This window comes from Chiloscyllium punctatum, chromosome 28, assembly GCF_047496795.1.
Source record: "Chiloscyllium punctatum isolate Juve2018m chromosome 28, sChiPun1.3, whole genome shotgun sequence".
Taxonomy (NCBI): Eukaryota; Metazoa; Chordata; class Chondrichthyes; order Orectolobiformes; family Hemiscylliidae; genus Chiloscyllium; species Chiloscyllium punctatum.
In genome coordinates, this window is record NC_092766.1 from 9,257,423 (window position 1) to 9,272,210 (window position 14,788).

General features: G+C 45.7%; 1 protein-coding gene across 1 annotated transcript in view; it reads right to left on the bottom strand.

The window, feature by feature from the left end:
• Positions 1–14,788, bottom strand: part of thbs3a (thrombospondin 3a) — an 81,471-nt gene that overhangs the window by 36,365 nt on the left and 30,318 nt on the right. The window contains exons 5-11 of the mRNA XM_072548862.1: positions 13,020–13,043; positions 12,801–12,883; positions 11,341–11,392; positions 8,980–9,128; positions 7,811–7,951; positions 4,745–4,822; positions 168–320 (exon numbers count right to left, since the gene is read on the bottom strand). Coding sequence (XP_072404963.1) covers positions 168–320; positions 4,745–4,822; positions 7,811–7,951; positions 8,980–9,128; positions 11,341–11,392; positions 12,801–12,883; positions 13,020–13,043 — 680 coding nt within the window. The remainder of the gene's footprint in view (positions 1–167; positions 321–4,744; positions 4,823–7,810; positions 7,952–8,979; positions 9,129–11,340; positions 11,393–12,800; positions 12,884–13,019; positions 13,044–14,788) is intronic.

The following is a 14,788-nucleotide window of genomic DNA, read 5'->3' on the forward strand; positions in this document are numbered from 1 at the left end:
TGAATATTTCAGACTCAGTTTGTCCAATGACAAATCATTTTCTTTGTAGATGTTGCTGTTGGACATAAGATAATTACTCACAATCTTCTAATCTTCTTCCTCCCTCCCTGAAACCTTGGCTGGCCAGATTTAAAAGCAGGAGCTTGTGCGGAAACACTGAGACTTACATGGCAGGACACCTCTCCGTTGCGTTCGATGGAACACTGTGCGTTAACATCACATGGATTGACCACAGCACTGCTGCATGTTGTCTGGTGGAGACAGCCAATTGTCTGGTTTCCAACAAACCCCCTTCGGCATGGACCACATTTAAACGAACCCTGCACAAGAAACAGTGAATTCACCTGCAGGTACACAAAAGGGTCCCTGAATATTCATCACTGATCGCCAAGCTACAGCTGATGCAGTTGGAAAGGAAGGGGCTGTCTGAAAGCCAGCATTTCATGTTAGAGCTAATGTTAACTCCCTGAAACGTGGGTGATATTGAAATGCTCAGGATTCTCTCCCACAGGTTATCAAAATGTTCACAGTCCCCTTGTTGAGTTAATGCCAATATTTTTACACAAAGGGACATATTCAAAGGGACTGGAGGAGGCCACTCAGCCCCAGGAGCCTGTCCCACCATTCTATTGGATCATGACTGATCTGATGGTAGCCTCAGCCCATGTTCCTTTAATTCTCTGATCAGTAAAGAACCAAACTTAAAAATTTTCAGTGTACTCACCTGCACTAACTCTCTCTGCAGAAGAGAACTCCACGGTCACACAAACTGCAACAGAACATTTTTGTGCTCATCTCTATCTTAAATGGGAGACACCAACCTCTTCTGAAATTGTATCACCTAGTTTTAGTCTCTCAGACAAGGGGAGACATCGACACTGAAACACAGCAGGTCCTGAGGAATCTTGACAATCACCACCCATTCTCTAAAACTCCAGTGGATATTGACCCCAAACTGTCCTCAGAAGACAAGACCCCTCCATCCCAGGACTGAGGACAACTGATGAAGTACTGGGGAATAGAATATGAATGTAATTTGGCTAAAATCATAAAGGTGCACTGTCGAAGCTTTAATAGGTCTGCAAAATGGAAATGCTTGGCTAAAACAAACATGGGTCCATTACAGTCAGAAGATAAAATATCACTGCACTGTTTAAGAAGGGAATAAGAGATGAAACAGGGATGTACAGACCTTACATCAGCAGCAGAACCAATGGATGGAGAAGACTTTTGATAAAGTCTGCCACTGGAGGCTGGTTAGAAAATGTTAAGAGCACATAGGATAGAAAGTAATGTACTATCATAGGTTAATGATTGGCTAACAGACAGAAAACAGAGCAGGAGTAAATGCGATCATTCTTGTGTTGGCAGGGGTGGAGTATGACAAGGATCAGTGCTTGGGCCCCAGCTAGTCACAATATTGATCAATAATTTGGCAACAATTGTAATATTTCCAAATTTTTAGATGATACAAAGCTGAGCAGGAATTTATGTGATGGGGGAAGATGAAAAGAACTTCAGGAGGATTTGGACAGGCATCCTGACTGGACACAAACATGGCAGATGGAATATAATGTGGATTAATATGAGGTATCTGGTTTGGTAGGAGGAGCAGATGTACAGAGTATTTCTTAAATGGTAAAGGGTTGGAATCTGTAGTTGTACAAGGGACCTAGGTGTCCTTGTCATTAAGTCACTGGGAGATAACATGCAGGTGCAGCAACCTATTAGCAAGGCTAGTGGAATTGTAGTTTTTCTTGCAGGAGGATTCAAATGTAGGAGTACTAATTAAGTCTTACTTCAATTATCTAGGAGCTTGGTTAGACCATAACTGAAATACATGTGTTGATTGAGAATCCTTATCTCAGGAAGAATATTATTGCCTTCGAGAGAGTGGCATCACTAGATTTATTACCGATATATTTACAAAGAACAAAGAGAATGTACGGCCCAGTAACAGGCCCTTCGGCCCTCCAAACCTGAGCTGATCCAAATGTACTGTCTAAACCTGTCGGTTTGGAATGGAGGGACTGACCAATGAAGAGAGAGATTGGGCAAACTGGGAGTGTATTCTCTTAAGTTTTGAGAGGAGAGAGTGAGAGAGAGAGTGAGTGAGAGAGAGAGTGTGAGAGAGTGAGTGAGTGAGTGAGAGAGAGTGAGAGTGTGAGAGAGTGAGTGAGTGAGAGAGAGTGAGAGAGTGAGTGAGTGAGAGAGAGTGAGTGAGTGAGAGAGTGAGTGAGAGAGAAAGAAAAAAAAACAGGCTTTGGTCTAACATGTCCATGCTAATTAGGTTTCCGAAACTAAAGTTGTCCCGTTTTCCTGTGTTTGGCTCATATCCTCCTAAACCCTTCCTATTCATTTACCTGTCCAAGTATCTTTTAAATGTTGTAACTGTACTTGTATCGACCACTTTTTTAGGCTGTTTATTCTACATAAAAACTACCCTCTGTGTGAAAATGTTGCCCCTTAGATCCCTTAAAACCTTACTCCTCTCACCTTAAAATCATGCCCTCTAGTTTTGATCTCCCTCACCTTATGGAAACGACCTTTGCTATTCACAATATCTATGTGTGTCATATTTTATAAACCTCCATAAGGTCACCCCTCAACACTCCAGCGAAAAAAGATCCCAGTTTATCCAGCCTGTCCTTATAACAAGCACAAGTGTGAAAGGTGGTACAGAATAGGCTATGTTGTTTAGAAAAGGGTTGGGATTGATATAAGATGGGGGGAGGGGAAATGAGGAAGCTGGAAAAATCTGCATTCATCCCTTGTTTTTAGGTGGGTTTCTAGGCGGAAGGTGAGGCGCTCTTCCTCCAGGCATCTGGCCTCCTTCTTCAAAGACTGCAATTTCACCTCAGACGTGGTTGACTATGCTCTCCACTGCATCTCCTCCACTTCCCGCTCCTCTGCCCTTGAACCCAGCCCCTCCAATCGCCACCAGGACAGAACCCCACTGGTCCTCACCTACCACACCATCAACCTCCAGATACATTGTATCATCCTTCATCATTTCTGCCACCTCCAAACAGACCCCATCACCAAGGATATATTTCCCTCCCCTCCCCTATCAGCGTTCCAGAAAGACCACTCCCTTGCGACTCCTTCGTCAGATCCACACCCCCCACCAACCCAACCTCCACTCCCGGCACCTTCCCCTGCAACCGCAAGAAATGCAAAACTTGTGCCCACACCTCCCCCCTCACTTCCCTCCAAGGCCCCAAGGGATCCTTCCATATCTGTCAGAAATTCACCTGCACCACCACACACATCATTTACTGCACCCGATGTGGCCTCCTCTATATTGGGGAGACAGGCCGCCTATTTGCGGAACTTTTCAGAGAACACCTCTGGGACACCCGCACCAACCAACCCAACCGCCCCGTGGCTGAATACTTTAACTCCCCTTCCCACTCCACCAAGGACATGCAGGTCCTTGGCCTCCTCCATCGCCAGACCATGGCAACACGACGCCTGGAGGAGGAGCGCCTCATCTTCCGCCTAGAAACCCTCCAACCCCAAGGGATGAATGCAGATTTCTCCAGCTTCCTCATTTTCCCTCCCCTCACCTTTTCTCAGTCCCAACCCTCAGACTCAGCACCACCTTCTTGACCTGCAATCTTCTTCCCGACCTCTCCGCCCCCACCCCCTCTCCGGCCTATCATCCTCACCTTAACCTCCTTCCACCTATCGTATTCCCAATGCCCCTCCCCCAAGTCCCTCCTCCCTTCCTTTTATCTTAGCCTACTTGGCACACCCTCCTCATTCCTGAAGAAGGGCTCATGCCCGAAACGTCGATTCTCCTGCTCCTTGGATGCTGCCTGACCTGCTGTGCTTTTCCAGCAACACATTTTCAGCTCTGATCTCCAGCATCTGCAGTCCTCACTTTCTCCTATGTTGTTTAGAAATACATTTTCCTCTTAGCCAGTTCATCAGTATTAAGAATGACATGCTTTCACTCAGATTCGATTAATTCTATTCTTTTGATCAGTCATAAAACAGGGTCTCTTGTGAGCCAGTGGGAATTCTTTTTTAACCTATTCAAGGTTGATTTCTAAAGTGTTTTCGTTGTCCTCCAGGAGTCTCTTGGCGTGACCAAGTCCCAAACAAAACACTTGCTTCTGGAGTTTGATGAAAGTGAGGAATGCAGATGCTGGAGATCAGAGTTGAGACAGTGGTGCTGGAAAAGCACAACAGGTCAGGCAGCATCCGAGGAGCAGGAGAGTCGACGATTCGGGCAAAATGTGGCTGATTCCTGATGAAGGGCTAATGCCTGTTCCCCAATACCCTTTGATTTACTGCCTAACCAGAATCTATTCATCCCTGCCTTACAAATATTCAACAACCCCCACTGCCACTGACCTTGGAGGCAGAAAAGTTGGAGAACAATCTGAGGGGAGACATCTCATGTGTGATAAATGGGTAATTTTAAACGAGGGCCCCTTCATTTGGGATTTCCCCACAACAGGAAACAGGCTTTGCAACTGAATGTAATTCTTTCCAATGTTCCCAGACTGTTGGGAATTCATTCTGAGGGATAGGAGTTGATTTGGAATCATTTACCAGTGAATGTCATGCAACAGCAGTCACCAGTTGTTCAACCTCTTTGCTTTAATGTTGAACTGCACAATCCAAGTGTTGAATCAGGTGAAAGTAGTAGCCAGTGAGTAATAGTTAGCCTGTCCACTGAGCCACTGGATACCTTCCACAGGAGGGTACCAGCCCCAGGATTCCTACCACTCACCACTGTATTTATGCAGAGGGAGTTTATTATGCAGCCACCATTATTCCCATCATTGCATTCATCGATGTCTGAGCAAACCTGAAAAAAAAACAAGACAGCATCAACCAGAAATTATTACATCACAGCCAGAGCTTTGGACAAAACAACGGAGTCCTTTATGCAGAAGTGTTATTTTGAAATCATTCAGAGGCTGACAAACTGAGTGAACAGGAGAAGGACAACTGCTCCTGTTCTGCTTCGACGGGTTTTCAGAAAGTCAAAAAGGATCATGAACATAAAACTGCCTCTTTCCTGGCCCCAGGTGGACAGCAGGAAACAATGCAAGTGAAGCTGCAATCCTCACAGTTCAGACCGTTTGACAGATGGCTCTTTAACAAGTGGGAATGCCTACAGTATTAATCATAGCAGGATCTCCAGGCAGCTGTGGAGAATCCAGCTCCTCAGGATGGGACTGGGAATTCCAAGCATCTATGTGTAACCAATTGTCTGACATTAAATCCTGGTTATGACTTTTTGTTGTATCCTTGGTATCTTTGAAACCAGAGTCTCGGACATGTCCCACTAGTCAGAAAAAAATGTCATCTTTAATTTGTCCAAACTCACATTTAAACACTAAATGGCAAATTCAGTTCAATTTGAAAGTCAGTGTGTGCATTCACTGTGTAACAAAGTCTAAGTCATTAGTTTATACAAACCCAACTGAGTATAATTTAGTTTGTAGTTTGTGTTAAATTGAAATCTCCAGTTTAAATTCTGTAGCTAGACTTAAGCAGGCTTTTATTTTTCCAAGGCAAACTCCAAGAAATGAAGAATAATTTTTTGCGTATTTCTGTAACCATGATGAGACACAGCTTTCGAATTACTACATTTTTGTGCATTGCTGATGGATCTTTATTTACATTAGATTGCTTTCCAACCCAGTTAAGAAAAATAATCGGGCCTCAGTGTTTTCCAGGGATTTCAGGAACTTGTTTTTAAAAATAAGAGGAACCCCGTAGCTAGACAGAGAGACTTTTAAAATGTTACTTTGAATTTGAAGTTGTCCTGTGACGTTATTGGATAAACATGATCGTATAAACCGATGCTCTTGAGAAGGGAAGGACATAGTGAGCGAGATTGCCTTAGATTGAAGAGTTAATGTTAGTCCCAGACCAAGAGTGTTGGGATAAACCCCGAAAACATTACTTATAGAGTCATAGAGATGTACAGCATGGAAACAGACCCTTCGGTCCAACCTGTGCATGCTGTTCTTAAAGTGGAGTATTTTTAAACTCATAGTAACTCCTTGAAGAAGCCTTCCACAGTTCCAGTCAATACATTAAATTCTCAAGTGATTTAAACCTATCGAGATGTCAATGACAAAACTCTACTGTGAGGAATGTGATATTTTTACGTAGAAACATGGTATTTTTGGGTACTGTACTAAGGTACGTTTAGGGTATTACACAAAAGCTGCAGTTTTTCTTTTCAATCTGCAAAGGAGTATTTTGAGTTTAATGACGTTATGCCTTTACTATATGTTTAAAAATCTTTGAATTCGTGTTATAAATAGTTAATTTGGTTTATTCTATTTTAATCTTCATTTCTTTAGTTAATGAACTTGTATTTTATTGTTAAGGCAAAATCTGCAACATTGCTGGCTTATGTTTTAGAGAGAGACCACCGTGTTAAAACCAAAACAAATTAAAATACAATCTATCAAAACAGGTTTCAGTCTGGGGTCTGACTTGTCAAATAATAACTTCATCAGAACAATTGGAGGCTCTTCCAGGAACTTTGAATTCACTGAATTTTAAGAGGAAGATTTGTCTTTCTTGTTAGAGTAATGGTTGTGTGGTATAAAGTCGCTGGGTTGAAGTGATGTTTATTGAGCAGCAATTTGAAGATGTGCAAAGAGTTTTCTGGAAGTGGAAGATCTAACAGTGAATTATTTACACGTTTTGGTGAAAGCCAGGCTGAGGGATTAAGCAGATAAACTGAAGGCAGAAGGAGAAGCAGGATCTGAGAAGGATGTGTTTCACGTGATTATCCCATATTTAGAATCCGAGAAGAGGAAATCTGACATTGGGATAATGCAGTCTGAATTCACTAAAAAAGCTAGAAATAAAAAAGATGATTCAGAGAAAGAGAAGTGAAAGGTTAAAATCGTGGAAAATGAAAAACAGAGGACAGGAAAAAAGAGAAGCAGAGAGAAATGGAACTAAAAAAGCTTGAAGTCTAAAGACATAAGGAAATTAGAGAAGAGTTAGCCATAAAATCGCTCAGAGAAAAGAGAAAGAGAAAGTCCTGGGTGAAAGAGGAGCTAGTTTTCAATAACAAACAGAACAGACAGAAAACTAATGTAGGATCAGGACTGTCATGAAAATGCTTTTGTTGAAGGTTAACAAGGAGACTCAAGGAGTGTCAGTGGCTCAGGCACATCCACAGGATGAACAACACAGTCTCATAACCAAAGATTGCCTGTGTGGTGAAGCGGTTGATCAGAAGTTGAAAGCTTGGCTTCAAGGATGTTTGGAAAGGTGTCCTGGACATTATAGACATTGAATATCACACTTGGCAATCACTAGCTGGGTAAATGGAAAATGGGGACACGAGGCACCAGCGCAATGATGAATAGCTTAGTAACAAGTGTTAACCAAAAGTAATAAGCCATGATGTTTGAGAGCTTCATGCCTGGCTCCTAAGACAGAACCTGCCTCTGAAGTATTGGTCTCTCTAGCTATCAGCCACGTTGCACCACAGGAAAATACCCATCGGAAATGACCGACACCTTCAGAAATGTAACAAAATTATTCAAAAACGAATTGGATCACATTCTTCCAAGGTGGATATGCAACATGTAAGTTAAAAAATAATTAATAATTATATCCGGAAGAACAGCAGCACCTTAAAATTAAAATGCAGGGCAAGAATACAAATCACTGACCACACCTTCCTCTAGAAACAGGAAGAAGAAACCAGTTGCTGAGCACATGGTACAGCACTGCCTTCGGTTCTCACTGTAAAATATATTTCTCCGTCTGTCTTGTAAGGTTTGTCTCCAAACATTTTCTGTTTGTTACTCACCTGCCTCGTTGTCATTGCATATTGCACTCCAACACCAGCTACAATTGTTCCTTCATATCCCAAGGGACAGGACTCACAGCGGAATCCTGGCACTGCGTTTATGCATTTGGATTCAGAGAAACAGGGATTGGCGAAGAGGCACTGAAGATGTAACGAGCACAGGCAGAACATTAATGCTGACACTCAACAGAAAGCCATCCCACTTCACTCTCCAGTTTAAAATTTAATTCTACTTCAATCTGCATCAAACATGACCTTCTGCAGCTGTTGTCACTAACATCATCAGAGTTAGTATAAGTTCAGCCTGCTTTCTGAAACATAAGCAAACACTACAGCATATTCATCGCAATACAATCTACGTACCTTCCCCCACCCTCCCCCTGCATTCTGAGACTTCCTAAACTAGATCCCAGCCTGAAACACACTCCAATTAACAAGATATGGGTGTAGAAAAGGCAGCATTTATTGTCCATCATTGAGAAGATAGCAAGGAGCCATCTTCTAACTGCTGCAGTTCACTTAGAGTAGGTACAGTGATGTCACCTGCAAGACTTTGAAACCGTGGTCATAAAAGAACGGCGATCAAATGCAAGTCAGAATGGGATGTCTTCACTCAATCAGGCAAGAGGGGAGTATTCCATCACACCCCTGACTTGTGCCTGGGCAGGCTTTGAGGAGTCCAGTTGTGATTTATTCCTAGCCTCTGACCTGCTCTTGGAGCCAGTGTTTGTCCAGTTGGTATATGATCCAGACTGTTTCTGATCAATGACAACCCCAGGCTGATAGTGGAGGGTTTGATGATGTAAGCCACATGTAAGTTGATGCCCAAGGCACACTCAATCTGCAACTCCTTCTCCATGGCCAGGTGAACATTCTGCAACACATTTTCTAATAGCACTGGGTAGGTACCCCCACCAGATGAACTGCAGTGATTTAAGAAGATCTCACCTCAACCTGCTCAAGGCCAACTACTGGCAAGCAAAACGTATTGTATAAAAGAACACCGACTGGGCTTTTGTGCCTATAACATATCTATACTCGATATTGATGCCACATTTAATCAATTAATTCAATTCCAGTCGATCCCTCAAAACAACTGAATTCCAGGCTGGAACTAAGCACGCATCTCCAGATAATAAAGAGATGATGATTTAAAATTAATGTCAGACCTCATCAATATCGGTGCAATGTGTGCCGTTTCCTGTAAAGCCTTCAGGACAGGATCCACAGCGGAAACCAGGGTATTCATAGGTTTCCATACATTCCACAGTTTCAAAACAAGGACTGGGATCACACTTGGACCGATGGTCATGAAACCCTTTGAAAGGAAGGGAAAAGGCTTTGATGAAAAATATACCGTCCACTCGCCAATATGTTCCCATTAGACAGAATCCCAATGGAGCAAATTCTTTACCTTTCACTCCCTTTGGACAGAACCCCAGCAGATCAAACCCCATCTCTTCACTCCCATTGGACAGAACCCCAGCAGATCAAACCCCTTCTCTTCACTCCCATTGGAAGATCCCCAGCAGATCAAACCCCTTCTTTTTCACTACAATTTGACAGAACTCCAGCTGATCAAACCCCTTCTCTTTCACTCCCATTGGACAGAACCACAGCTGATCAAACCCCTTCTCTTTCACTCCCATTGAACAGAACCACAGCTGATCAAACCCCTTCTCTTTCACTCCCATTGGACAGAACTCCAGCAGATCAAACCTCTCCCCTTTCACTCCCATTGGACAGAATAATAGTGGATCAAACACCTTCCGTTATATTCCCATTGGACATAACCCCAGCTGATCAAACCCCCTCTCTTCACTCCCATTGGACAGAACCCCAGCTGATCAAACCCCTTCTCTTTCACTCCCATTGGACAGAACCCCAGCTGATCAAATCCCTTCTCTTTCACTCCCATTGGAAAGAACCCCAGCTGATCAAACCCCTTCACATCACTCCTATTGGACAGAACCCCAGCTGATCAAGCCCATTCTCTTCACTCCAATTTGACAGAATCCTAGCAGATCAAACCCCTTCCCTTTCACTCCCATTGGACAGAACCCCAGCTAATCAAACCCCTTCTCTTCACTCCCATTGGACAGACTCCAGCTGATCAAACCCCTTTCCCCTTCATTCCTATTGGACAGAACCCCAACTGATCAAACCCCTTCTCTTTCACTCCCATTGGACAGAACTCCAGCTGATCAAACCCCTTCTCTTCACTCCCATTGGACAAAACCCCAGCTGATCAAACCCCTTCTCTTCATTCCCATTGGACAGAATACTAGTGGATCAAACGCCTTCCCTTTCACTCCCATTGGTCAGAACCCCAGCTGATCAAACACCTTCCCTTTCACTCCCATTGGACAGAATACTAGTGGATCAAACACCTTCCCTTTCACTCCCATTGGATAGAACCCCAGCTGATCAAACACCTTCCCTTTCACTCCCATTGGACAGCATGCTAGTGGATCAAACACCTTCCCTTTCACTCCCATTGGACAGCATGCTAGTGGATCAAACACCTTCCCTTTCACTCCCATTGGACAAAATCCCAGCTGATCAAACGCCTTCCCTTTCACTCCCATTGGACAGAATACTAGTGGATCAAACACCTTCCCTTTCACTCCCACTGGACAGAACTCCAGCTGATCAAACCCCTTCTCTTCATTCACATTGGACCGAATACTAGTCGATCATACGCCTTCCCTTTCACTCCCATTGGTCAGAACCCCAGCTGATCAAACACCTTCCCTTTCACTCTCATTGGACAGAATACTAGTGGATCAAACACCTTCCCTTTCACTCCCATTGGTCAGAACTCCAGCTGATCAAACACCTTCCCTTTCACTCCCATTGGACAGAACCCCAGCTGCTCAAACACCTTCCCTTTCACTCCCATTGGACAGAACCCCAGCTGATCAAACACCTTCGCTTTCACTCCCATTGGACAGAATACTAGTGGATCAAACACCTTCCCTTTCACTCCCATTGGACAGAACCCCAGCTGATCAAACGCCTTCCCTTTCACTCCCATTGGACAGAACCCCAGCTGCTCAAACGCCTTCCCTTTCACTCCCATTGGTCAGAACCCCAGCTGATCAAACACCTTCCCTTTCACTCCCATTGGACAGAATACTAGTGGATCAAACGCCTTCCCTTTCACTCCCATTGGACAGAACTCCAGCTGATCAAACGCCTTCCCTTTCACTCCCATTGGACAGAACTCTAACTGATCAAACGCCTTCCCTTTCACTCCCATTGGACAAATCCCAGTCAGATAAACTGTTCCCTGCTAATTTCTATTATACACAACTCAAATGGACTTTACCCCCGTTCTGATTGCTACCAATTCCAGTGGATCAAAGGGACCAAAGCTGCTCTTGGACTGATTCTGCTTCGGAGTGTCCTCTTAGCTTCTAAATCTATTTATTGGTCCTAGATTTTACCCAAACTGACAAGGATTCATGGCCACTGTTTGGCCACAGCAAGCCTCTAAAGTTTTGCTCTAAGATTTTTCTCCCACTCACCACACACTTGACACTCCAGGATGGTGTTCCGTATCAGTGACATTTCCTTCACCTGTTCATGAAAGCAGGAAACTGGATCAAAGACAAAAATGCCAGACTTTGACCTTCCCATTCACTGTACACTGACCACTGCAGCTGCCCCTGACTCCATGTTCACACCATTCACCTCCTGGTCCAGGCACTGACCCCACCTCCGCTTCACATATTAGTGTTCCCCACCAACTCCCAAAGCTGCTCAGGTCAATATCCCCTCTGGCCCATGACTGGGATACTGGCCCCACGCTGCTTCATGCACTGACCTGAACACTGCCCAGGAGAAGTACCCTCGATCTCCCATCCAGGACAACTACCCTTTTGCTCAGGGCACTGACCCCTGGTCAGGATATCCCTTCTGTGTAATGTAAGACAATATCCCTCCACCCTCCTCTGTATCCAAGTGCCAAAAACACATCTTCCAGATGATTTACCTGCACTTCACTCAATCTAGTCTGCTGCATTCACTGCTCACAATGCAGTCTCCTTTATGTTGGGGAAGTAAAGCCGAGACCAGGTAACCACTTTACAGAACACCTACACTCTGTGTGCAAAAAAGACCCTGAGCTTCCAGTTGTCTGCCATTTCAACACCCCACCATGTTCCCTGGCCAATATTCCTGCCTCAGCCTTACTGCAGTGCTCCAGTGAAGCTCAGCACAAGTTGGAAGAACAGCACCTCATCTTCTGCCTGGGGACTCTGCAGCCTTCTGGACTCAATGCTGAATTCAATAATTTTAGGGCTAGGGGCACTGTCTCCCACGTCCTTACCCCAAACCCCACACATCAGGCCTTCTTATCGCATGGTCTGCTACTACACACAGGGAGACAGTGAGGTTTGCAGATGCTGGAGATCAGAGTTGAGAGTGTGTTGCTGGAAAAGCACAGCAGGTCAGGCAGCATCCGAGGAGCAGGAAAATCGATGTTTCAGGCAAAAGCCTTTCATCAGGAATCCTGATGAAGGGCTCCGGCCCAAAACGTCAATTTTCCTGCTCCTCGGATGCTGCCTGACTTGCTGTGCTTTTCCAGCACCGCACTCTCGACTCTGCTATTACACACAACCCATTGGAGCCACTAACAGTCCCCATTGGTAGTGACTTATTCCCAGAGGCTGATCGTTATTCATTCCTTTATATGTCCATCTGTTCATCTCTCTCTCTCTATGGGCTCTATCCCCACCTATCGTTTACTCCTCCCCCCTCCCTAACTTCTGCATTCAGAAAACATTTTTCTAAACTCCCAACAGAAGGGTCACTGGATCAGAAATATTAACTCTGATTTCTCTCCACAGATGCTACTGGACCTGCTGAGCTTTTCCAGCAATTCCTGTTTTCATTTCTGATTTCCAGCATCTGCAGTTCTTTCAGTTTTTAACTAACCCTTGATGCGCAGTTCAGGGAAGTGGCCTGCTCTGTGCAGGATACTTACCTGCTCATGGATATCTTCCCTCAGGTCACGGAGGACCTGATTAAAAAGAGCCAACTGATTGACCAGTGCTGTTGTCTGGTCACCTGGAGGGAAAGCAGACACAAACTTGGATGAGACTTCAATGCCCTCTCAACATCCTCACCTTTAACATTTTAAAGGCTCAATCTCAATGAAATCCAACACAGCCAGCATGTGTCCAAAGACATATACAGTACTCACCCAGAACAGAATTTGCACCATTCACTGCAAAAAGACAAAATAAATGATTAACCAGCATCAAGAAGCATAACACAGACAGGGAATCCCCTCCCTGAACACAGACAGGGAATCCCTCCACCCCTGAACACTGACAGGGAATCCCCCTCACCCCCGAACACAGACAGGGAATCTCCCCCAAATACAGACAGGGAAGCCCCCCAAATACAGACAGGGAATCGCCCCCCCCAGACACAGACAGGGAATCTCCCTCACCCCCGAACACAGACAGGGAATCCCCCTCACCCAGACACAGACAGGGAATCCCCCTCACCCCCGAACACAGACAGGGAATCCCCCTCACCCAGACACAGACAGGGAATCCCCCTCACCTCTGAACACAGACAGGGAAATCCCCCCCCTCAAACACAGACAGGGAATCCCCCCCTGAACACAGACAGGGAATCCCCCTCACCCCCGAACACAGATAGGGAATTCCCTGCCCCCCCCAAACACAGACAGAGAATCCCCCCCCCCCCCCGAACACAGACAGGGAATCCCTCTCACCCCCGAACATAGACAGGGAATCCCTCTCACCCCCGAACACAGACAGGGAATTCCCCCCCCAAACACAGACAGGGAATCCCCCTCACCCCCGAACACAGACAGGGAATCCCCCAACCCTTGAACACAGTCAATGAATCCCCCCACCCCTCGAATACAGTCAATGAATTCCCCCCCCCAAACACAGACAGGGAATCCCCCTCACTCCCGAACACAGACAGGGAATCCCCCCACCACTGAACAAAGACAGGGAATCCCCCCTCCCCCCGAACACAGACAGGGAATCCCCCAACCCTCGAACACAGTCAATGAATTCCCCACCCCTCAAACACAGTCAATGAATTCCCCACCCCAAACACAGACAGGGAATCCTCCCCTCCCCCCAAACACAGACAGGGAATCCCCCAACCCTCGAACACAGTCAATGAATTCCCCACCCCAAACACAGACAGGGAATGTCCCCCCCCGAACACAGACAGGAAATCCCCCCACCCCCTAACACAGTCAAGGAATTTCCCACCCCAAACACAGACAGGGAATCCCCCCCCACCCCTGAACACAGACAGGGAATTCCCCTCCCCGAACACAGATAGGGAATTCCCCACACCACCAACCCCCGAATACAGACAGGGAATCACACCCCGAACACAGACAGGGACCCCCCCCCCCCCCTGCCGAACACAGACAGGGAATCATCCCCCACGAACACAGACAGGGAATTCCCCCCTGAACACAGATAGGGAATCCCACCCCCTGAACACAGACAGGGAATCCCCCCACCCCCGAACACAGACAGGGAGCCCCCCCCCAGAACACAGACAGGGAATCCCCTCCCTGAACACAGACAGGGAATCCTCCAATACAGATCTGAGCTCTGCAGTCCTGCCACATCAAGTTGAGACTGGTGCTGGATAATTAAACAATTCACTGGAGGAGGAGGCTCCAGACAATTCGCATCCTCAATGATGGAAGAGCCCAGCACATCAGTGAAGAAGATAAGGCCAAGTGTATGCAGTAACCTTCACCCAGAAGTGCCAAGTGATCTCATCCTCTTCCAGATGTCCCCAGCATCATAGATACCAGTCTTCAGTCACTTTGATTCACTCCATGACAACACTACTATTATAGGGCAAACCAAACAGAGAACAGCCAGGGAATTCCTAGAGGCATGGCACTCATCCACAGATTCAATCAATAAGCACATCGACCTGGACCCAATATACCGGCCA